Genomic DNA, 22,952 nt, shown 5'->3' on the forward strand with positions numbered 1-22,952 from the left:
ACAATGCTCTCAGTAGATCAGCAGTGCATTTGCGCCAAAAACAAAACACCCGCTTAGATATGTACCTGTTCGACTCAAGACTCGTTTTTTTTCTGTTTTCGTTGTTGGAAATGAAAAATTTCGTCCAAAACGCGTTTAATTTCGCAATATCACATTTTCTTCATTTTTTACAACGCACAATAGACTATTTTTAATTAAATGAAACACTGCACTTACCCGAAATAATTTTGCCCAAAATAAACAAAACCTGCGTCTCACTTTACACCGCACAATTCTAACAACGTTAGAAAGAAAAGAAAAAAAAGAGTTTGGCCTGACCGACGCGTCGATCGCGACGTCGACGTCATATTCTACTCGTCTGTTGCAGCGGCAGAGAAAAAATTCTGAATGACGCTTAGTTGACATTTGTCATCGCTCACTTCTGGTACTGCAGGGTAACCATACAGTATATAGATGTGCCAGTTCATACAACGAAAGGGGCGCAGCTGAGGTCGTTCGGTTCGTGGGCCTGAGACGTTCGGCATTTTTTCGACACGTTCGAGAGCTTTAGCGAATCTAATTTTCAAGATAATTTTAGTTTAGGAGATATGAGCAGAGATAACATAATTTATTTTAATATATTGTATTTATTTCCCACCCCCACCCACTCTGCCCATTCCTCAATTATGTTGCGGCAGGTCAGCTCCGGTCGCTACATCAGCCCTCGAAACAAAACGAAAAACCAATTCGAGCGGCAAAAAATTGTAGAGCCCACACACAAGCAGTATGTGTGAATACATGACACACACACATTTACGCAACCTGGAAACGAAACTCAAAACGGTTTCGGAAAATAAGAATTCATAAATATTTGGTCGTGCCTGCGTACACACACACACTTGCAATTCTCGGCTTGCTTTCGCATCTCGTCATGAATCGAACATGTCGAAAAAATGCCGAACGTCTCAGGCCCACCTATATGGGATGCCCGGCATCGTCGCTCCGTAATGGCTAAAAATTCAAGAGATGATTCTAAAATACAGAAGCTATACAATATGGAATTTACAAAGGATAATTTTAAGCAAATTTTCGCTGCCCTTGGCCTTAAAGACGGTATAGATAAAGTCTATATAGAAAACATAAGGGCGGTGATAGAAAAAATCGTAGAAAGTTCACACAAACCCTTGAAGCTTGACAGTATCAGCAACGACAAGCTTGAATACTTAGGGGAAAAAGCATGTATAGAGTATAAAAATGTAGTCAAGCATGCACTGCTGCTCCCATGCTTAAAAGAATATATAAGCAAAAACAAATGCAATTTTATTGCAAAAGTTATTGCTACAATCTTATTAGTAATAACTCCGCACTATGACGGAGTAGTTCGTTAATGCACAAATAAAACCAATAAACCATAAATTTTAAATTTTTTATTTTTTTTTATTAGGGCTACAATGTAATATATACGTTTCGCTGAACTCAACTCCAGCTGATTTGGCCATCTTGGTTTTATTATTGGCACAGGTAGTGAGCATTCTCTGCCAGTACCAGGTTTGCTCTTTTGGAAATAAAGCTAATATACTTTTTACAAGTGTTTTCCTATTTGCTGCGCTTAATTTCAGGTTTTTCTTTACATAATAATGGCCAATTGTTGTTAGAATTTGTGATCGTTGACTTTGATAAAGGACGTTTTTGTTTTTTGTTATTTCCAGAATGTTTTCAGTTATTGGATACGATTTTAATATTCCAATCAAATCGTCGACTTTTGTATTAGTCTCAACTTCTTCATTTACAGAAGAAATTTCTGAAAAAGTTTTTAACATACGTCGGTCATTTCTATCGCCCCCATTCGATGACACAGAGACGCCCCCGTGGATGTACTCACTTGCCAGCCAGCAGCACAATCACATTGAAAGGCCTTGTATTCTCGCCAGCGTAGTCGAGACACGCTCTATCCGCTGTAGTTGCCGGCGCAGGACCCGCTGGTGAAGTCCGCCACGCCGCGTGTTGTTACGAATGTTGAAGAAGCGCTTTTCCAATCGAGTGAGACTGCGCTGTACCACACGAAACTGGTCCTTCTACACGTCCACCGACAATGGCTCACGTCGGGCCGCAACCTGTCGAGCAGTGACCACCTGTAGGCGTCGCTGGAGAAGCGGAAGCACATCCACATCATGTGTGTCACATGAATTTCTTTTTTGGTATTATTAGTTATTTTTCTAGCCATTTCAGGCGATCCTGTCGTCTTCTGAAATTATATCGAAGTACTGATTTATTAAAATATTGTCACCAACAGCTGCGGAATCTTCTTCCACACAAAGAACAGCTGGGGAAGAATTATGAAATTTTTTGAATATTTTGCATGCTGAGGAAAGAATTCGATAAGCTCACAGTCTAATGACAGTCATTTTTGGCTGACTTCGGAGGCTTTCGGGGCAGTTGTGGTTTGCCGTTTTAATTCTGTTAGTAAAGCAGCATCGCAAACAAATATATTTTTTTGCAGTAAATTGGCACTTGGTCGTCTTTGCCTACATGCGCACATCTCGAACAAAATATGCAGTTTTTATTTAAAGATTGTCCTGGGATATAGCCAGGAGGGGCCGAACACCCCTTCGGCGGTCGCCACCAAGGCACTCCGTCTATAATAGAGACGCATTCCCCCGCAATACGATTATCGGGATTGGGGAGCACCTATGGGAGTCGAGCTGAGAGGTGGACCTGAAAAACCCAGCTCTGCCAATCGCTTCCGTGCAGCAGCGCTAGTGCTTGGCACATTGTCCATGTCTGTCGCGGACTGACTGACTGCGACCGGTGGCTCTTGTGGGCCTTCGAACATAGGTGTTTGCGACACTGGCCGTTTTGGTCGGTCAGGAAGAGGCTGCCTCTCTGCTGGCGCTCTCGAAGCTATACCATCGCTTGAAATGCCGGAATTTGACTGCGTGAGGCATATGTGTTCATATTCCTCTGAGAGGAGAAGATTTTGCCGATCTCGGTCGACCACAAGGTCTGCGAGCTGCATGGGAGTTGTGTCCCGTGAATTTGCAGCAAGCAAATTTCTTGCTGAAAGCGAGCCAGTCGGGCAGCTGCCAGCGGGACTGGATCGATCGGATCGAATAGGAAGGACTGGTTTTCATCCATAACTTAATGTTATTCTCCCTGTGTACACACACACATACTTGAGGCGTGCACCTACGAACTTTTTTGTATTCTGCGCACACGCACAAACACACACACGAATCTGTAAAAATTTGATGTGAAATTATTTCGATTATTTCGATCTTTAATGGGCGCTTTAATTTCCAAACGCGAGGCAAATCAAAGAAAGTGTGGTCACCTCGGATATACCCGCCTAATCCTCACAAATATACCTGAGTCACTGACTTGATTCACTAATTGATAACCCCGATTCGAGTATTGAGCTACTGACAGAAATACAAAAGGAACTGGCGATTGCGAAAAACGCTTCTGAATATGCTTCTGTTTGTCTGTCTTTTTTTCCTTCTCCTCTTGGTCTGGAGCGAGTCAGCAGTACTTATCTGATGAGATAAAAAAGGACGGCTGCAACAAACTGCGCAGTAGATTTTATCTCGCACCCAAACACTCACACACAAAACACATGTACTCATACTCTGGCTGCTACGGACCTGTTGGCAGACCTGTACGGCGGCCATTATGAGAAAAAACTGAACGAATATTCCCCCCTCCCCTTCCAATGGATTTACACGTAAATCTGCCAACTCGTGGGTCCTTTCGCTGATGTCTTATGTAGAAGCTTGAAATTGGGCCATCGTCCTCGCTGCTGCTGCCACGGATGCAGCTGTTTATGCTGTTATAGCCGGCGGCAGCACTGGCAGCACTAGTTGCACTGGCTGCATCCCCTTATCCGCCCTCATCGTCGCCGTCGTCGTCATCGCCACCATTGCTACCGTCACTGTGGTGCGATGGGAGCAATTGGTGTAATGGTTGGAGTTGCAGCCTGTCCAGGTTGTACAATGTTTGACAGCGTGCTCGATCGAACATCTCCTCCTCTGCCAGCATGGCCGTCACGTGACGTCAGGGTTCTGCTGCTGTCGCTGCAGCTGCCAAAGGCGATGATGAGGTAGAGGTGAAGTTGGTCAAATGGACTCGATTTAGAGTCAGAGTCTCTCTCACCACACTCTCTCTTGGTCTAGCTCTCTTTCCCTCCCTCGCTAACGCTCTCACTCTCACACTCACTCTCCCCACGATCGGTGGTGGTGACTTCTATGCCGTTCTATGCCGGACAGCAAGCATGTATGTCCGTCACAGCTGTCGGATCGGAGCTGTCCGATCGACCTCATTTTCCTTAATTGGAAATGAAAGATCGCTGATGAGGAAGAGTGGTTTCTTCCGAAACAGTTTCATTATTATTATTATATAACGCATTTTTTAATAATTGTTAATTGTAATCATATATGTATTTATTAAATTTAATGAGCCTATCGCTCCTGCAGATAGGCTCGCGGCTGTGTTATCATCAGCGTACCAACAATACGCCAGGGCATAAAATGCTTTGGTTCATTCGAATACTCCATGGATGTTCTCCAGAACAATCTGATTGAAACTCTGCAAAGAAACGAACATTGATAGAGAAACTTATGGCTCTTTAGGGGACTACTCTCACCTGAATGGCTAGCTTTTGCTTGGCTTGTTATTATTCAAGCTCGGCGAGTACCGCTTCCTCGAGCGCCTCCAGAGAGACTGGAGCCCCTTCGGTGCCCTCCACTCCAACGCCCCGGAAGAGAGCCGGCGTGTGCACTCCCCTTCCATCCGGTTGTCCGGGAAGGGGGGCGGGCCAAGGTTCACGACTCCTCGCAAATGTTTGGACTGGGGCAGGGACTGGGGGTGGTTTGCCCGCTGCTCCACTCTGCCCATCCGGCGCGCCATCCTTTTCTCCCTCTTCCTTTCATTAATTCTATCGAGCTGCTCCCTTGTTTTTACCTTGTTTGGCGGAGCATTGGTGGAGCAACGAGGCGTGGTGTCCATGAAACTGGGGTTGGTAGTTTCAGGCAGCTCTGGTGCGACACTTAGCCTTGCCCTTGGCGACGAGAGGGTGGAGCTGGCCAAGGGCAGAAGCTGCCGTCTCGCCACTGAGGTGGGCGGATCTGGCTCGTGTGTGGGCGTGGTCTCGTCGGAGGCGGCGGATAGCCCTCCGACGACCTCTTCCCTCACTGCCGCTGCCGCTGCCGCTGCCATTGCCGCTGCCGCTGCCGCTGCCACTGGTTCTGGCGCGTGTGTGGGTGTGGTCTCGTCGGAGGCGGTGGACAGCCCTCCGACGACCTCTTCCCGCACTGCCGCTGGCACGCGGTCTCCTTCCGCAGAAACGCAGAAGGCCACATGATTTTCTGCGTACTGCTCCGCCAACCTGGCCATGCGCACCTCCTTGCTCCCAACCCCATGCGTTAATTCCAACAGTGGAATACTCGCACGGATTGTGAGCAACCTCGCTCGCGCAGTTGCCGAGGCCATTGGTGGGGTGAAGCAGAGCAGGTTAATAACATCCATAATTTTATTTTACCGTGGCGCGGACCGTGTTGCGTAAATGTGTAAACGTGTAAATGTGCAAATTCAAATGGCGGCCATTTGCATTGCGGTAAAATGGCGGCACGTTGACGTTGCCACTGTTTTCTTCGTGTCAAAAAAATATGTACAACTGAAGTATTGAGCTAATTTCAAGATATTTTATTAAAAAAAATATAAATATAATACATATATAATAATATATAATATATAATATAAATATAACTAAAAATATAAATCCCAAAAATGGCATCTCCAATTTCGAGCCCCCATGAATCTGCCTATCGTTTTACCCGATATCGACTTACATTTTCTATAATGAGGAGCCTAAGAGATTTTATAAATAGCCGTACAGATTTTTCTCTGGAAGAAATTTCTGCGGCAATTAGTTTGATAGAGACGCAAAACTCCCACTTGGAGAGATTCTTCCTGGAGGATCTGTTTGCCCTGGACGGCTTTAATAAGCCGTTCTGTATACTATTGGATGAGTGGCACCTGCCAGAGCTCACAGAAGCTGTAAGTATATACAAACAGTCATGGAAGAAATATTATGTTCACATATATTTCATTACAGCAATGTGTGGTGAAAAGTTTAAAAATATTAGTTATTGCTGCCCGTTGTGCTGACGGGAGTAAATACAAGACTTTAATAATGCGACTGGTAAGTATGTAAAAATAATATCCCATCGTATTACCCATATATGTTTTTAATTCAACATGCAGCAAAAGGTAAAGACTCCCTTGACGGCACAGAAATTCTGAAGTTCCTGAGACGAGTATTGTTGCACATACAAGTGAGGTGTCCGGCAGCCAAAAAGTACCTGTTGGCTTTTGTGACATACAGCAAGCTGTATGGAACAGCTCGATGCTCTACCAATCCAAGTGGAAATTCTGCAACTGATGCAAACGGGAGCTGTGCCCCAGGAAGAGGTAGTGGAGGAGTGCAGCGCACCATCAGGTCCGGCCACAACCTCGAATCATGAGCCGATCGATGAAGATTCAAGGGAACCATCCCTGGCTAATGAGCCGATCGATGAAGATTCAAGGGAACCATCCCTGGCTAACGATGACGATGACCCGAACAGGCTTTGGTGCATTTGCCGACAGCCTCACAATAATCGATTCATGATATGTTGTGATGTGTGCGAGGACTGGTTTTACGGTTCTTGTGTGGGCGTGACCAAGTCCATGGGCATTAAACTGTCGGCAAAAAGCGTAATATGGAAGTGTGCCAAATGTGTCGGTCCGACAGATCGCGCAAAGCGACGAGGAGAAACAACTGCAGATGAGGCAGCAGATATCCTCGGCCATTTGGAGGAGTCGGATCATTACAGCGATGCATGTGATGAGGTCTCACCTATTCAAACTGCAAGTATGAAAAAAATTATGTTTAAAATATTTAAAAAATATTCCAAAGGGGTAAAGTTTCCCAAAATGGAAATTCAAGATTCCATAATACAAATGCTCTCAATGAGCTCTCATTTGGTTGAGGAGGGGATTATAGATCTCAGGGACAATTTACGGCTTTTTAAGAACAAAAAGTTTGTTATATATTTTGATGAGTACCATTTGTACCATTTTAAGTATATGAACAAAGTTAAAATCATGGCAGTTGCCGCATTTAATTTGAAAGGAAAAAAATTCAAATATCTTTATTTGAAATTAGTTGCTTTAAAGAAAGGATCTAAATTGGGTTCTATCATAATAAATGAAGCCGTGCAAACTGTTTTAGAACAAATTGCTATTAATGAAATGGAAAGTAACTTAATGGCGATAATTTCTGACAAATGCCGTGCAAATTCCTTTGCAATTTCCACAGCTGGAACATATTTCCCAGTATTGGCAGATAAAGATCACTTAAAGAGAGTGCATATCAGGCACCCACTCAATGTGGACGTGGCGTTAGAGTTTATGTATGGTCAAATATTTGCAAAAACCACTTATTTTAGAGTTTGCACAGATATAAAAGAACGGATATCTAGATTAAATGAGCATCAATTGTCGGAAAAACTTAGAAATAGTGCCATCGTTCAATTAGATAATATAACAAAATTGTTAGAAAGGTATTTCGCCACTTCTAATAGAGACATAAATTTATCGAATTTAATCAGCGCCAACTTTGAGCTGAAAGGAAAGACGATAAAAGAAAATGTTGCAAATATTATGGCATTTGCAGATTTGGATGATGTTAAAGCTCACCCAATACATTATCTAACCACCGTAGTGGGAATTGTAATAAACCTTTTAGAATGGAACGAACGTTCCGTGAAAAGGGAAATGCATATTAATGAATTGAATTAAAAATAATAATCTCGTTATTATGAGACAATAATCTCGTTATTATGAGAAAAGCTGTCCGATCGACCTCATTTTCCTTAATTGGAAATGAAAGATCGCTGATGAGGAAGAGTGGTTTCTTCCGAAACAGTTTCATTATTATTATTATATAACGCATTTTTTAATAATTGTTAATTGTAATCATATATGTATTTATTAAATTTAATAAAGAAAAATAAATTTTTAAAAGAAAATCAAAAGTCCGTCAACCATCTGTCTGTCTGTCCTTATAGTTACATATTTAAATTTGATGCTGCTGCTCCGCCAGTGTGTTGAACTTCATAGTCGCGACCCTCGTACCTGAAATGAGAGCGGGGAGCAAATTGTGGCTGTGCTTGTGCCTGATGTGGCTGTGCCTGTGCCTGATATGGCTGATATGCCTGATGTGGCTGTTCCGGCTGTGCCTGATGTGGCTGTTCCGGCTGTGGCTGAGGCTGATGTTGCTGTTCCGGCTGAGGGTGGTGTGCCTGACGTGGCTATTGCTGATGGTGGCCGAGCCCAATTTTATGACTTCTCAGCCTTCGCATAAGTGCCCTTCCCTCGTCGGCAATGGCGCCATCTTCGCCATTGTGGGCGGCAAGCAACATTTCAAAAGCTCGCTCTAAAGCAAGAGAACGCCTCTCTTGCCTCTGCCTTAATGCCTCATTTATGTGCGCTCATAAATGCTCTCATTCTGAGTCCATTCATTTTCAACCGGAGCACTGCAAGCCGCACATTCGGAATATTCTGAGTCGCACGTTGCAGCAGATGGCGCAGGAGCAGGAGACTGGCGAGGGTTTCAGTTGATTGCAGAAATATTGAATACGCTTTCACAGATCCCCTACAAGTTCGTAGATCTCACTCTCACCTTCCGTGTCCTTTGCTGGAGATTCACTGGAATTCCCACTCGCTTTGGACGATGGAATGGCCTTCTTTCTGAATCGCTTGGCAGGTCTTAATATAAGTTATAAGTATATAAGTTATAAGTAAGTTATACTTAAGTTATAAGTAATATTTTGTGACTATAGTCTTAATCAGTGTACTTACGCCGGGACTTCAATGTTTTGGTACGCCTGAATTCCGCACCGCAGAGCTCACACTTGTATTGCCGCTTGTCAGAGTGGACTATTTTGTGCTTGTTGAAGGTTCGCCGCGTTGCAAATCTCTTTGCAATTTCCACAGCTAGTACAAATTTCCCAGTATTGGCCGATAAAAAGCACTTAAAGAGAGTGCATATCAGGCACCCACTCAATGTGGACGTGGTGTTAGAGTTTTTGTATAGTAAAATATTTACAAAAACCAATTATTCTAGAGTTTGTACAGATATAAAGGAACGGATATCTAGATTAAGTGAGCATCAATTGCCGAAAAAACTTAGAAATAGTTCCACCGATCAATTAGATAATATGACAAAATTATTAGAAAAATATTTCGCCACTTCCAATAGAGACATAAATTTATCGCACTTAATCAGCTCCAACTTTGAGCTTAAAGGAAAGGCGATAAAAGAAAATGTTTCCAATATTATGGCAATGGCAGATGTTAAAGCTCACCCCCTTGATTATCTAACCGCCGTAGTGGTTTTTAATTTTGCCACCTCTTTTCGCCTGAGTCCCCAATGTAAACAAATAACAGTAAACAGTACAAACAAATAAAAATAACAACTTTAAATTTTAAAGTTTAAAACCAAAATCGACCTATTCAGGGCCGGATCAACCTTCAACCGGGCCCTGGGCAACCATCAATCTGGGGCACTCCATTTTTTCACGCCAGTTTCTTCTTTTTATACCCGTACTCAAAAAAGAGTTAAGAGGTATATTAGATTTGTGGTAAAAGTGTATGTGTGTAACGCAGAGAAGGAAACGTTTCCGACCCCATAAAGTATATATATTCTTGATCAGCATCAATAGCCGAGTCGATATAGCCATGTCTGTCTGTCCCTCCGTCCGTCTTGTTGAGCGCCTGGATGTCAGAGACTATAAGAGTTAGGGTAACCAAATTTGGTTTCCAGACTCATGTGATATCACACTGCTACAAGTGTATTTCAAAAGTTCGCCCCGCCCCCTTCCGCCACCACAAAGGACGAAAATCTGTGGCAGGCACAATTTTAAAGCTACGATAAAACACAGTATCGTAGGGAATGACCATATCTACCAGAGTGCCGAATCTGGGTTAGATCGGATCATTACTATAGCCAGAAAGAATAAATGTCTTTGCCATTACTAGCCTACCCCCACGCGGAACACATTCTCTCTCTCACTCACGTGCAGTGCGCGCTCTGCTTTCCCGTTAAGTCAAAAACTTAACGTAATGAATGTAATGTAATGAACCCAAAAGTACATAATATAAGTAGTATTTATGATATATAAACTTTATATACATACATATGTATGTACGTTTATGTATGTACATCTACACGTACATATACATATGCAGCTGTTTAAATCAACGTATCTTGTTAGGTGCGGGGAGGGGGATCAGCGAATGCAAATTTTCAGTCTAAGCACGGTCTCTCTCTCTTTCTTTGGTCCGGCTGTTGGTAAAAGAGACAGGTTGATTTGGTAATGTGGGAGGGGGAATTGTTTTCAGGCATCAACAAGCAGACTGCGCATCTGTATTTGTTTTGAAAAAGAGGGGTTGTTCGCAACAAGGCAATAAACACAAACCGCCCGCCCAGGCAATGAGTTAAACAAATAATGTATGTACATACATATGTATTTATAAATATTATTAAAACCAATGGACATATGTATGTATGTACATACATACGTACATACATATCTACATATCAATGTAGGTCCTACATACATACAATACATGCAGCTGTTTAGATCAGCCAATATATTTAGGGAAGGGGAGGGGGACCAACCAATGCAGGTTGTCATCTAAACATCCATTTAAAAATAATGAGAATTTTCCGTTAAAACTAACGCAAAATCTAAAACATCAGCGGCTGGCAAGCGCGCGCTCTTTCTCTCACACTCTATCTGTTTCCCCTTCCACAATTAGGGCCGGTTTTAGGGCGCAATATTTTAGGGGGCGCCAAATTCCAAATGGAAATTGCTTGGCAAATGTTTGACTCTAAAAATTATTCTCACTATCTCTCTGTTTCCACTTGAGAGTTCTCTGCCCACTCAGGAAAGTGCTCTCTCAATTGAGAAGATGCGCGGCTGACTATTTACACACATGCATGCACATACATACATACATACAGCGAACAGCGATAGCAAAGAGAAATAGTAAATAAAATCATTTACCACCCACCACCCCACGCCATAGGAATGCAATTAGAAGTATAAACATATTCTAGTTAAAACATTTGCATAGAAATGGCTCAGACAGATTGGTTTTCTGCTGTACATATGTATGTAAATACATACATACATATGCATTGAATTGTCCGTTACGCATGCATGTTTTGACTCGGTTTTTATACCCGTACTCAAAAAAGAGTTAAGGGGTATATTAGATTTGTGGTAAAAGTGGATGTGTGTAACGTAGAGAAGGAAAATTTTCCGACCCCATAAAGTATATATATTCTTGATCAGCATCAATAGCCTAGTCGATATAGACATGTCTGTCTGTCCGTCTGTCTGCCTGTCTGTCTGTCCGTCTTGTTGAGCGCCTGGATCTCAGAGACTATAAGAGCTAGGGCAACCAAATTTGGTTTCCAGACTCATGTGATATCACACTGCTACAAGTGTATTTCAAAATTTCGCCCCGCCTCCTTCCGCCCCCACAAAGGACGAAAATCTGTGGCAGGCACAATTTTATAGATACGATAAAACTAAAAACGCAGTATCGTAGAGAATGCCCATATCTACCAGATATGCCAAATATGAATCAGATCGGATCATAATTATAGCCAGAATGAAGAAATTAATTTTCAGTTGCTTCCCCTGCCCCCTCCTGACCACGACAACGCAACTAATTTTCCTTCTCGCTCGCACACTCTGCCGCGTTCAGTGCGCGAGCAACCCCTAGCGGAGGAGATGTAGAATATAAATGGTACATCTATAATCTACAATGTAGATAAAGCCTATACTATAAATCCTAGTACTCAGATCCAAAAACTGTTTGCTACCAAACAAATTTCATATATTCTTCCAGCGGCCAGTGTGACCAGAGATGTGCGCAGCATTCGTACGGTTACACTGCTCAGACAGCTGCTTGGTTTTGTTTAAAGTTAATAAAATGCACTTCTTCGGCTGGGGTCGCTCTTCTCCAGCCATATCTTGGGCTCCCTAATATTTTATTAGCAAGGTAATGGGTCTGACTATCAGCAGCAGCAGATGGCGACGTCTCTCTTGCCAGACAAAATGTTTTCAAAACAATATTTGTTTTATATTTATGAAAATTAATAAAAATAATAAATTATAATATCCATATAATGCTGCATTAATTAGATTATATTTGTCTTCATTATTAAAATATTTCATTTGTTTTTTTGTTCTCATATTGCAATGTTTGCTGGCAAAATATATCAAATTGATATAACTTTCGAGGGGTAGAAACATACCAGCCCCAGAAAATTCACCGAATACAAGAACAATTTCCCCCATTGAAAAGGATCTTGTTGGGGATAGAAATGGGACCACTCCTAGAGAGTAACAGTCATAAATTATAGTAAAAACAGAACTAACTTAACATAACTGTTATTATATTCTTGTAACAGTTTTTTAAAAGCCCTTCGTGACATAATGGATTAAGCTTACTCAACAATTTTAAAAACATCGATGCCTAAGACTAGATTGCTCTTGCAGTGTAGTGGAATACGAGCGCACACATCGATAGCAATGTTTTGCAGGGTAAAAATATCGCCCATATCGATACAACATAAACAATCCTAAATTCAAGAGCTGCTCGCGCTTCTGTTTAACTAATAATTGTGCATACATATATCTCTGGTCGAGTATTTCTAAATATATAGATTGGTAGATAGCTTTACAATCGCATACGAGGCTTACGCTTTCAGTTAAAAGTGCAATAACTTGTTAATGTTTACATAAGATGGCAGCTAATCCAACAACACCAAAAATGACGAGCACGCTGCAGTAAGTTTTAGTTTTTGTAGTAGTAGTGGACTACAAGTTGTATTATAAAAAGGCACCATGTGCTCTCGTTCTTGTGCGTCGTACCTACAAACATGTGTATGTATGTACATATTTATATCTAATTGCCGAAAATTTACAGCGGCATGTGAAAATCGTGTGCTGCGGGTGCTGTCTGTTTGCGAGCGTGTTCGGTGTCGTTATCTCTAGATTCGATTGCATTTCTGTTGACCCGGGGGGCGGTGCAGAGGACCGGCGGTATATGAATGAATTGATAAACCAAATATACATACATATGTATGTGTAGTGTGTTGGTCGCTGTGGCTCTTGATTCCGAAATATGTGGCTGATAAGAGGAGCGAATTCTTGCCAACAACAACAGCACAACAATCGAAGGCGCGTAAACAGGCCCACACTAGCGTCCACAAAAATGTGCACTGCTTAATAGTAGGCGCTTGCTTCACAGTAATTTCCATTGTCAGTGGAATGATTCTGTATTTAGATAAAGCTCAAACACCTCTCCATTGTGAGAGCCACTTGAATTTGATAGCCAACACTGGCGTCCAAATAAATGCGATCAGCCTAAAAAATAAAAAATGCGTATGCATAACTTAAATAGTTACATAAACGATGAATCCAGCACATAAACCGTATTACTTACATATAATACTTTATGAAGCGTACTATACTTATACGGACCACCACTCTTTCCACTTCTTTCTTCGGCTGGGGGCTATCGGTAAGGTTCATCGCCAAGCGATTGTGATGCTAAGCAGCGTCGTCGTTGAAGTTGAATTGCTAATTGCTAATTGGGCGCATTAGCGACCAGGCCCTCAAGCCAGAGACATGTGCGATCGGAGCAGCAACGTTAGGTAGGGTGGGGTGTGGTGTGGCGTGGAGGGATCTTTCAGGCTGGTTCCAGGATGAAACTAATCCTTTTGATTCTATCCAATTCAGAGAAGGCATCCTAGTTGGATGCGGCAATCCACTGCTGGACATTTCCGCCATTGTGCCGATGGACTTTTTGAAGAAGTATGAAATGAAGGAGGACGATGCCATCTTGGCCGAGGAGCGACACATGCCCATCTATCGGGAGCTGGTCGATGGCTTCCAGGCGGAGTTCCTGGCCGGCGGATCTGTGCAGAATTCCCTGCGCATCGCCCAATGGATATTGGGACAGCCGAAGGTGGCCGTCTTTTTTGGCTGCGTTGGCGAGGACGAGTATGCTGATATACTAATGGAGAAGGCCCGTTCCGCGGGACTGGACGTCCACTATCAAATCAAGAAGGACGTACCCACGGGCACCTGCGCCGTTCTCATTACCGGCACACATCGATCGCTCTGCGCCAACTTGGCGGCGGCCAACAACTTCACCATCGACCATTTGGATCAGCCCCTCAACAAGGCCCTGGTGGATAATGCTTTGTACTACTATATTTCGGTGAGTACAATAGATGATGATAAAATCGATGCAATATCAATAAAATAAAAATTTATGACTTGATAAGGAAGGAAGGAAGTCAATTCTGTCCAACTCAATTCAGATAAGATCAATGAATAACATAACTTTTTGATTGTATTTCCCGGCAGGGCTTCTTTCTCACTGTGAACCCGCCCAGCATAATGCAAGTGGCCGCCACTGCCCTTGCCAAGCAGCGACCGTTCCTAATGAACCTCAGCGCACCATTCATATCACAATTCTTTATGGCACCGCTGCAGGCCGTCATGCCCTATGTGGACATAATCTTTGGCAATGAGGCGGAGGCGCATGCCTTTGCTACGGCCCAGGGCTGGCCGACCGAGGATCTGCGCGAGATTGGCAAGCGTCTGGTGGCGCTGGACAAGCTGAATCCGGCGCGACCTCGCATTGCCATACTAACGCAGGGCTGTGATCCCGTGCTGCTCATCCAGCGGGACTCGGTTGAAGAGTTTCCGGTCACACGATTGGCGGTGCATGAGATTGTCGATACCAATGGCGCTGGGGATGCATTCGTTGGCGGTTTTCTGTCGCAGTTTGTGCAGGGCAAGTCCCTCGACGTGTGCATACGGTGTGGCAACTATGCTGCTGGACATATTATCAAGAATCCTGGCTGTACGTATACGGGTGAGCCGCAGTTTGTCGAATAAAGATGATGAGGAGAAGGAGGAGGTAAAGAACCAGGATGAGTCGAAATGGCAGAGGAAGACACTAACACACACAAATACACATACACAGGTCTCTGCCACAGAAAGTACGCAAAGCGCAGCAAGATTTGCAATTGTTAATTAAGTGAATATTCTATAAAAGAGAGTGACTAAGACATTTTTGTTAACACTGATAATTGTTTGTACATACATTTAACCAACACTCCCACACACACACACACACACACACACCCATGCACAGAGCGAAAGACACTAACTAACAAGTATATAGTATCACGGAGGAACGTGAAGGAGGATCGGCTTGTGTTTCATATAGATAGAGCAATATTCGAATTTAAATTGATAATAAAACAAAAATGACACAAGCAACCGGAGAACTATCCACATGTCAACATTTTGCACAGCTTCAAAACTCGATTCTTTGACTTCTCGAAAAGAATGTAGAGTCGTTTTGGTACTTATTAGTCAGTTCGGTGTCTGCCTTTGCGTTTTATAATGTGCGTATATGTAAGTAACCTTTCAATCAAGATAGAAAAAACATTAAGGATATGTTAAATTATCAGTTAAATTATTATCGTAAATGTGCTTTTTTTTTTGGCTGTACAAAAGATGATTTTTAACCTTAGCCTTAAATAGAACTTTGTGTAGTTTCGCGATTGTTTGTGTGGCTGACCTCGACTCTACAATACTGCTACTCAAGCAGATAGCCTTTTATTAAGGGCAGGCCAGTGGGCACTCGCTTCTGATAGCGCACATAGTCCGACTGAAAGAAATTGAGCAGGGAGTACTCCTCGACGTAGATGCGATCGTGGAAGAAGAGCCAGCTGACTAGCGTGTAGACGCAGATGCAAATGGGATTCATCAGTATGAGCTGTGTACCGATGGACCACCAGAACCAGCCCACATACGAAGGATGTCGGCAGTATGCATATACGCCGTGCGTAATGAGCTTGTGGTCCGAGTGCTTTTCGTTTTGGACCTGTACGAGTATTTTCAAGTATAATCAATAAAGAAAGCCTCCATTTAAAATAGCTTACCAAGTGCGTAAAGCTTCGTCCTGCTGTGATGATGGCCGACTTCCGGATCAGCTCGCCAAAGGTGCACAGGGCCATGCCTAGCAGCCAAATGTAGCCGTAGCGTTTGAAATCGGGCAGAAAGTGCACTTCCAGGGCATACTCAATCCAGCTGGCTGCCGCAGCCAGGCCATAGTGCACCGAATGGTTTAGCATGAACGAGTCTAGGGTCAGCGTGCGCGGATTGGCGTAGGCTATGATCAGGAACTCTGAATAATGGAAGAATGCCATAAAGCACCCGTAGACGCCAAACTGTTGCCAAGACGTAGGAGCAAAGCAAATGACTAGTACGCTCACAGCCTCGACAAACCCCAGAAACGACGCCCGTATCGCCACCTAGTGGAGTGACAAGAATGATATGATAAGAACGAATATAATACTGCGAAAATGTGGACTGGACATGACTCACCTGGTAGTCGCTGTTTCTGAGCACAAATCGTATTATCATATTTATCAGGGCGTAGTAAAGGACCGGTCCCCAAAAGACGGCACCCCACACGTTCGGCACAATGATGCCATAGTAGATCTGCGGCACCGATGGTATTAGAATGAGGCTCGCTGTAATCACAAAACAATACAAACTTAGACGACCCTCACTGCACGACGAGCTGGCGCTGGTTGCCCCTGCAGTGGGATTGCGCTGGCTGTTTGCACACATTATAACTAAATTATGGGACTATTTGTGCGATCGGCAAATCATGGAAAATTTTGTTTTTCAGAACATTCGGTGCAAAAATTCGCAGAATGTAAATAGACCGGCAATTGGTGATATCGATAGTGGTGTCAGCCGATAGTCCGTATCGATATATCTTATCGATGCATCGGAACATATGCAAGCAGGTTATGTAAAATATAAAACATAATTTTATCAATAAAAAATTACACAAGGCAAAGCGGTTGACAAGCCATGGTTTTCCTGAATATACCACTATTGGTGCGCGCTCGCGGTCCTGATGAGTTTTGGCGCAAAAGACGTATTTTCAAAATGGCAGCAGTAAGTGGACGTGGACGGACTCGTAAACTATACAATTATTTATTAATTACATCCATCCATCAATGCATCCAGCATTATCGTAGTCGCACTCGCAATGTCTATTCCTTCGCCATCCGAAGTGTCCACAGAGCCTTGGCGTACGCCACCAAGGGACGCAAGCTGAAGAAACTGGACATGGCCCAGTTGTGGACGACTCGCGTTGAGGCCGGCTGCCAGCAGTATGGCGTAGGCTTGGAAACCTTTAAGGAGGGTCTGGCGCGCACCGACATTCTGCTGAACAAGTAAGTTGTGCATTTTACGGTTAGATCTGTAATCAATAATCTACTCTGTCCATTGCAGGAAAATGCTCTCAGACTTGGCCATTTGGGAGCCGCGCTCATTCGAGGCCTTGGTGAAGATCTCGCGGGAACGGGCCGCCGTTGAAGGCTTTCCCGACATAAAGCAACGTTCTGCTTTCAATCAGGTGTATGGGCTGCGCAACCTGAAGTTGGACTAGCTTAATCATGAGTAGGATTTCAAATATAGCTTTTATAAATTTTAACAGAGTAACTCGGCTTTTATTGATTAGCTGTCAAGGCTAAATGCAAACAAAAATATTGCATCAGCGTTTGTTGTGTTTGGAAGGGTTACATACTAATAAAACATAGAATTCATAGAATTTTGAGACTGGTGCGCCGAGAAGTGTCTATTCCAGTTTGGCCAGGATGTCAGATTCACGGAACAGAAACAGTTCCTTCACATCGCCCTCCAGGTTAACCTTGGTGCCGCCAAATTCGGGCAAAAGCACACGGTCTCCCTCTTTCACGCCAATGGGAATGTGACTGCCAGTTGACTGGAAGAACACAAGCCAATTAATTTCGTAACAAATGTGCATATACATATGTATGTATGCACACAGAGAGCAATGATCATCAATGTGGCAACAATTATGAAATACTTACAGCATTGCGCGCGCCAGGCCCAACAGCGACAACAGTACCTTCGAGAACTTTGCCCAGCGCCTTCTCGGGCAAGACAATGCCGCCTTTCGTTTTGGTCAGAGCCTCGGCACGTTGAATTAGAATGCGGTCCAGCATGGGTATGATCTTCTTAATAGCAGCGGCCTACAATATTAAACCAATTAAATTCATATTTCTTTTGGCTGCCTCTTGGCTACTCTGCCCCTGCTGTTACACAACAGTGCGGCAAAGTAAAAGTTGTGGAAACTTCTCAAACAAAATTATGTGCACAGCACAGCTTCGCTTCAGCTAGCGGCTGGTAAAGATTTTCGATTAGATCCCTAGCTCAACTTACCATTTCTGTTTTTTAAATGCAAACTGGAGCGCTTGGGAAATTAACTTTTCTTAACTACACGTGTGATGTTGCCCGGCGAAATTTCTATATGCCCCCGCTCTCCCCGCTATCGGAGAAGTTTCGATAGATGGTATCGATGGCAAAAAACCCAGCTATCGACTCCATTATAAATATCGCATGGATTGTTATCAATATCAGTATCAATATACATATTAACAAATTGTATTATTAAAATTTTCCTACAAACAATACAATTTAAATACGTATAAAATTGGGTTGGGCACCCACGAGAGGATTTCAGGCGCTAAACTGGTGTATTGCTAAAACTGCTCTTGCTGAAATTCGGGTGGTTTCCAAGAACTGACGCAAGAGTGACGACATCAGAAATAATGTCATATAATTATGATTTAATATACGACTTCAGCGATCTGCTGTTCCCGGATTTTGAGAGGATCTTTGAAAATGACACCAAATGGAAACGTCAGGATCTGATGGCGTTGCATAGGACCATCTGTGATATGTGTTGCAACGTATCAATTGAGAGAACACGCAGCCAGGGAGGTGGTAGAGTAGTTTACAACAACATAACGAATTTTCTAACCATTCGACTTAAAAGCATTGTCGCGGAGCTAGATTCAATAAATGACGAACAGAAGTTGGTCCGTGAGTATGGAAAATCGTGGAAATCGTACCAGGCTTCCGTCACTGTTCTGGATATCGGGTGTAGCTACTTGAACGAAAATTGGGTAAAAAAAGAGAGGCTAGATGATGTGCTAGACTATGTGTATACGATCTACCATCTGGCTATGATTATGTGGAACAAATTTATATTCAGACCGATCGATCGATCCCTAATTAATGCTATTGAATACACTATGGTGATGGAAAGCCACGCTCCGCCAGCCAGCTCCATGATATATACCGTGTTACAGTCGATCGTCGATATATTCGCAAATGACGATAATCAGTCTTACTCTGTGCTGGAAAAAATGAACAATGAAGTATTACAACCGGTTGTTTTAAAGTTTTTCGAGGATAAATCGAAAACTTTGTTCAAATACATGCTGGAATCGGACTCGTGCAAAGAACTGAAACATTTTGTGAAATGTGCCATTTTATACAAGCCTTCGATTGAGCCCGATCTCTGTCGCATCTTGAGCGAATACCTTGAGTGCCTGCTTAAAAATGCCATTGACAGATGCGGGAGCTCGAATTATGGCAGGGACTATGTTCAAGCCATATTGGCCCTGCGCAAAGTTCCTCCGCTAAGGGCTTTGGCACATCGCAAAGAACTTTTGGCTGTCGCTGATCTTGTGTGTGTTAAGGTGATAAACGATCGCAACCAAGTGGAGAATCCACCGAAAATTCTTGCCCTATACTGTCATAAGCTAATTCAGAAGAAGCCATTATCTGAAACGCTTACAAATGAATTGAAAAGAATTGTAGATGTTGTGGCATTTTTGAATGATGATAGTAAAACATTCTTTACGAAATTATACTTCGCACTGCTGAACAAGCGACGCATCGATAATATATCTGCCTCGGATGAAAACGAATCATTGATGATCTCCATGCTGGGGAAGAATCTTGGGACTGATTTCCTATCCAGGGCCACAATCGACCGAAATGAAATGGCTGCATCGAGTGCCATACAAGCAAAGTGCAAGGACTTCATGCTGGGAATAGGCTTAAAAGTACAAATTGATGTGCGTATAAAGTTTTTTAAAGTCAGAGAGCTCAGTGTTTTAAGTAATAGCATGCGATTGCCCGTGGAACTGGAGCAGCCCGTCAACGAGTTAAAATTATTTTGGTCCAAGCAGTATAATAGATATGCGCTCGACTTCAATCTTCCAAAGTCCTGGGGCGAGCTAACCATGAACTTGAGTGCCTATAAATGTTATACTCTCCAGGTAAACACCTTGCAAATGGCCCTCCTCCTCCAGTTCAATCATCAGAATATTTTCGCTGTCCAGAAATTGGCCGAAAATGTAGGAGCCAGCCCGGAGACACTGATAATGGTACTTAATAATTGATTCCATGACAATCCAACACAATTATAAAATACTCTTCTCGCTATAGGCAATGCGTCCACTGATCGACCGCAAGCTGTTGATCGCCGGTGAAGATTCCGCAGCCTTGACGCCCACATCTTCTATAACTGTGTGCAGTGATTACAACAGCAAGAAATCCCTTATAAACATTGTAATGGCGACGGCTCCGAGGGTAACTGAAACCAATACTCGTATATTGGTGCCGCAAGAGCTGGATGCAGCAATAGTCCGCATCATGAAAAGGGAGAAGCAGTTGCACTTATCTCAGCTGATGTTCAAGGTGACCCAAGAGCCGAACCTTCGCTCCAGTCCTATTAAATTGATTAAAGGTCGTATTGAGCATTTTCTTGAAAATAAATACCTGGAGCTTTCATCGGACAAAAAGGTACTTAAACTATCTAAATGTACGGAAGACTCATAATAAGCCAACAATTATTTAAACAACTGTAAACACACTAATTTCTAAACAATGGTTAACCATCGGACAATAAAATGCTCCTGTAACACTAACAGCAAAGACAGACTCACCATTTTCGTTGAGCGTTTCCTTATTCCTTATTCTTCCTTTGGGAGCACGCCTTTTCTGCTCCGTTGCGTCTATTCCGATATCGATAGCAGACGCGCCCAGTGTGAAAAGAAATTAGTGTGACCGCAGAACGTACATTTCGATATATTTCTGTATATTTCGGTTTTACCTGACTGCATATCTTATCGAAAAACAGCTGTTCTGAATACCAGAAATCCCATCATAGCCATATATATTCAAATATATTTTCCTACGCAGGACTTTGCGTTTTCTGGGATGGCAGCTGTAAGCTTGAGCATAAACGGGGGTCCGTTCAACCTGCTACAGCTTGGGGCCGTTTACCGCATTGGGCGCAATGTGTTATGTGTTGCCGATGAAGTAAGTACACACAAAATATTAAGTTCAAGCCATAAAATGTTGTCATTTTTAGACCCTGGAGCTGTATTATGCTCTGGAAACCTTTTATCGAGCAGCCGTCCTTCGCAACGCGGATAAAATACTAAAGCAAAATGTAAAGATAGCAAGCAAAAGGTAGAGACGGACATAGCCAATACCAGTGAAGAAGTTAAACGGATAGTGGGGGAATCTAAGAAGTCCCAAACAACTACCTTATTAAACCGAAATTTAGAATATGTGAGACAGCATTCACTACTACAAAATGATCACTAGCAAGAATACTACCATGGAGGACACTAGAGAAAAACCACAATCCAAAGCTGCTGCCACTTGGGACATTGTTGTAAGGGTTGTTGGTTGTTGAAGAGCGTACAGCAGCAGCACATCAGAAGGAAACACCTGCCATCACAGGCAAAGGCACAGGCCCGTCGGCTAAAGAGGATGCCTTCAAAGGTAAATAGTTAAGTGCATCTAAGACAAATCATCTAAAACTGATTACATTTTCCCTAGCCATTAACCAACATGTGAGGAAGACAAAACGACAAGGAAAAATTAAAATAGCATTCTCGATGTGTAATCTAGCAGTGTTGGCGTCTGTTCTGAGTAGCATAAGGACCTGGAAAAATACTGATACATACATTACTCTAATACTCCACTTCCTGGATTCAATACATTAGGGCAATGTCTCGTCCTACCGTGGAGGCGGAACACCTTTTCTTCGATTCCAGCTTCGAGAAGTTGTATAAATTCGATCCCTTAATGGCCCTGCAGTATCCTCAATTGTTGCGAGGCACACACCTAATGCCATGCGAGGGTATCGAACCGAAACTAAAAGAAATGAAAGGCAAGTTCTTTAAGCAAATTTCATTATTTTTCCCCTCAATACTATAAAATACTTTTGGCTCCCCTTTAGCAATCATTGAAAGTGATGACTGCAAGGTGCACCGAAGCCGCCTGTACTGAAACCGCAGAAGCCGTATGTCATAGCTGTGGCCAAGGACAAGCCACTCTTGCAGAATTATTCCAATGTCCAGTACATAACCGCAGAGGGTATCATGAAGATAGATAACTAAAATAAATAAATGACGTACATCCTTGGCACCGGGATAAAACAACTCGGCCAACTCATTGCGTTCCATATTCGGGCACTTCAGCCGCTTCCTGAAGATAGGACAAACGGTCTAATAATATCACGTTCTCACAGAGGTTCTACATAATTCAGAAACGTTTAAAGTCGGTATCCTTGCATGGATAAGTTAGGACCACTATGATGGTTTCGAAGACACGATTAATTTATTTATTGATTTTGAAATGCAATTTGTTCCAAACTGAACACACACTGCATTGCAAGCAAAAAGCAAAACACATTGCAATCTGGGAGGCATTTTCTTTTCAAAACGGAAAGTAACGTGCTCCGGGAATGAAAAGTAAACGGCTTTTTTTAGAACAAAACGATTTTAATTGAAAAAGGATAAAAATATGTTTGCTTGCTGTCCACGCACAAAAAAGCATTGCAACAAAATGTGAGCTTGTGTGTACCAACCACTGAGCTAGAGCCAAAGGCCTTGATCAACTTATAATCGATCCTCGCTG

General features: G+C 42.9%; 5 protein-coding genes across 6 annotated transcripts; 3 read left to right on the top strand and 2 right to left on the bottom strand.

The window, feature by feature from the left end:
* Window positions 1–12,661: 12,661 nt before the first annotated feature.
* Window positions 12,662–15,607, top strand: LOC111073388 (adenosine kinase). 2 transcript variants are annotated; one of them, XM_022365684.2, is made up of 3 exons: window positions 12,662–12,884; window positions 13,839–14,322; window positions 14,472–15,607. In XM_022365684.2, the coding sequence occupies exons 1-3, from the start codon at window positions 12,841–12,843 to the stop codon at window positions 15,006–15,008; spliced, it is 1,065 nt and encodes a 354-aa protein (XP_022221376.1). In that variant the 5' UTR covers window positions 12,662–12,840; the 3' UTR covers window positions 15,009–15,607. The 2 variants fall into 2 exon arrangements, with proteins under 2 accessions (XP_022221376.1, XP_022221377.1); XM_022365685.2 differs by lacking the exon at window positions 12,662–12,884 and adding an exon at window positions 13,651–13,753.
* Window positions 15,574–16,878, bottom strand: LOC111073390 (protein-S-isoprenylcysteine O-methyltransferase). Its single transcript, XM_022365686.2, has 3 exons — window positions 16,509–16,878; window positions 16,064–16,435; window positions 15,574–16,005 (listed from the first exon to the last, which is right to left on the bottom strand). Exons 1-3 carry the CDS (start codon window positions 16,755–16,757, stop codon window positions 15,718–15,720), a joined length of 909 nt encoding a protein of 302 aa, XP_022221378.1. The 5' UTR covers window positions 16,758–16,878; the 3' UTR covers window positions 15,574–15,717.
* Window positions 16,879–16,906: 28 nt separating this feature from the next.
* LOC111073391 (39S ribosomal protein L20, mitochondrial) lies at window positions 16,907–17,638 on the top strand. Its single transcript, XM_022365687.2, has 3 exons — window positions 16,907–17,093; window positions 17,166–17,374; window positions 17,433–17,638. The coding sequence occupies exons 1-3, from the start codon at window positions 17,007–17,009 to the stop codon at window positions 17,587–17,589; spliced, it is 453 nt and encodes a 150-aa protein (XP_022221379.1). The 5' UTR covers window positions 16,907–17,006; the 3' UTR covers window positions 17,590–17,638.
* On the bottom strand, window positions 17,625–18,497 carry LOC111073392 (10 kDa heat shock protein, mitochondrial). Its single transcript, XM_022365690.1, has 3 exons — window positions 18,387–18,497; window positions 18,035–18,196; window positions 17,625–17,925 (listed from the first exon to the last, which is right to left on the bottom strand). Exons 1-3 carry the CDS (start codon window positions 18,387–18,389, stop codon window positions 17,779–17,781), a joined length of 312 nt encoding a protein of 103 aa, XP_022221382.1. The 5' UTR covers window positions 18,390–18,497; the 3' UTR covers window positions 17,625–17,778.
* Window positions 18,498–18,571: 74 nt separating this feature from the next.
* On the top strand, window positions 18,572–20,956 carry LOC121404213 (cullin homolog 1). Its single transcript, XM_041593476.1, has 2 exons — window positions 18,572–20,404; window positions 20,466–20,956. Exons 1-2 carry the CDS (start codon window positions 18,776–18,778, stop codon window positions 20,856–20,858), a joined length of 2,022 nt encoding a protein of 673 aa, XP_041449410.1. The 5' UTR covers window positions 18,572–18,775; the 3' UTR covers window positions 20,859–20,956.
* The last annotated feature ends 1,996 nt before the right edge of the window (window positions 20,957–22,952 follow it).

Source organism: Drosophila obscura, unplaced genomic scaffold, assembly GCF_018151105.1.
Source record: "Drosophila obscura isolate BZ-5 IFL unplaced genomic scaffold, ASM1815110v1 contig_189, whole genome shotgun sequence".
NCBI classification, from domain to species: Eukaryota; Metazoa; Arthropoda; class Insecta; order Diptera; family Drosophilidae; genus Drosophila; species Drosophila obscura.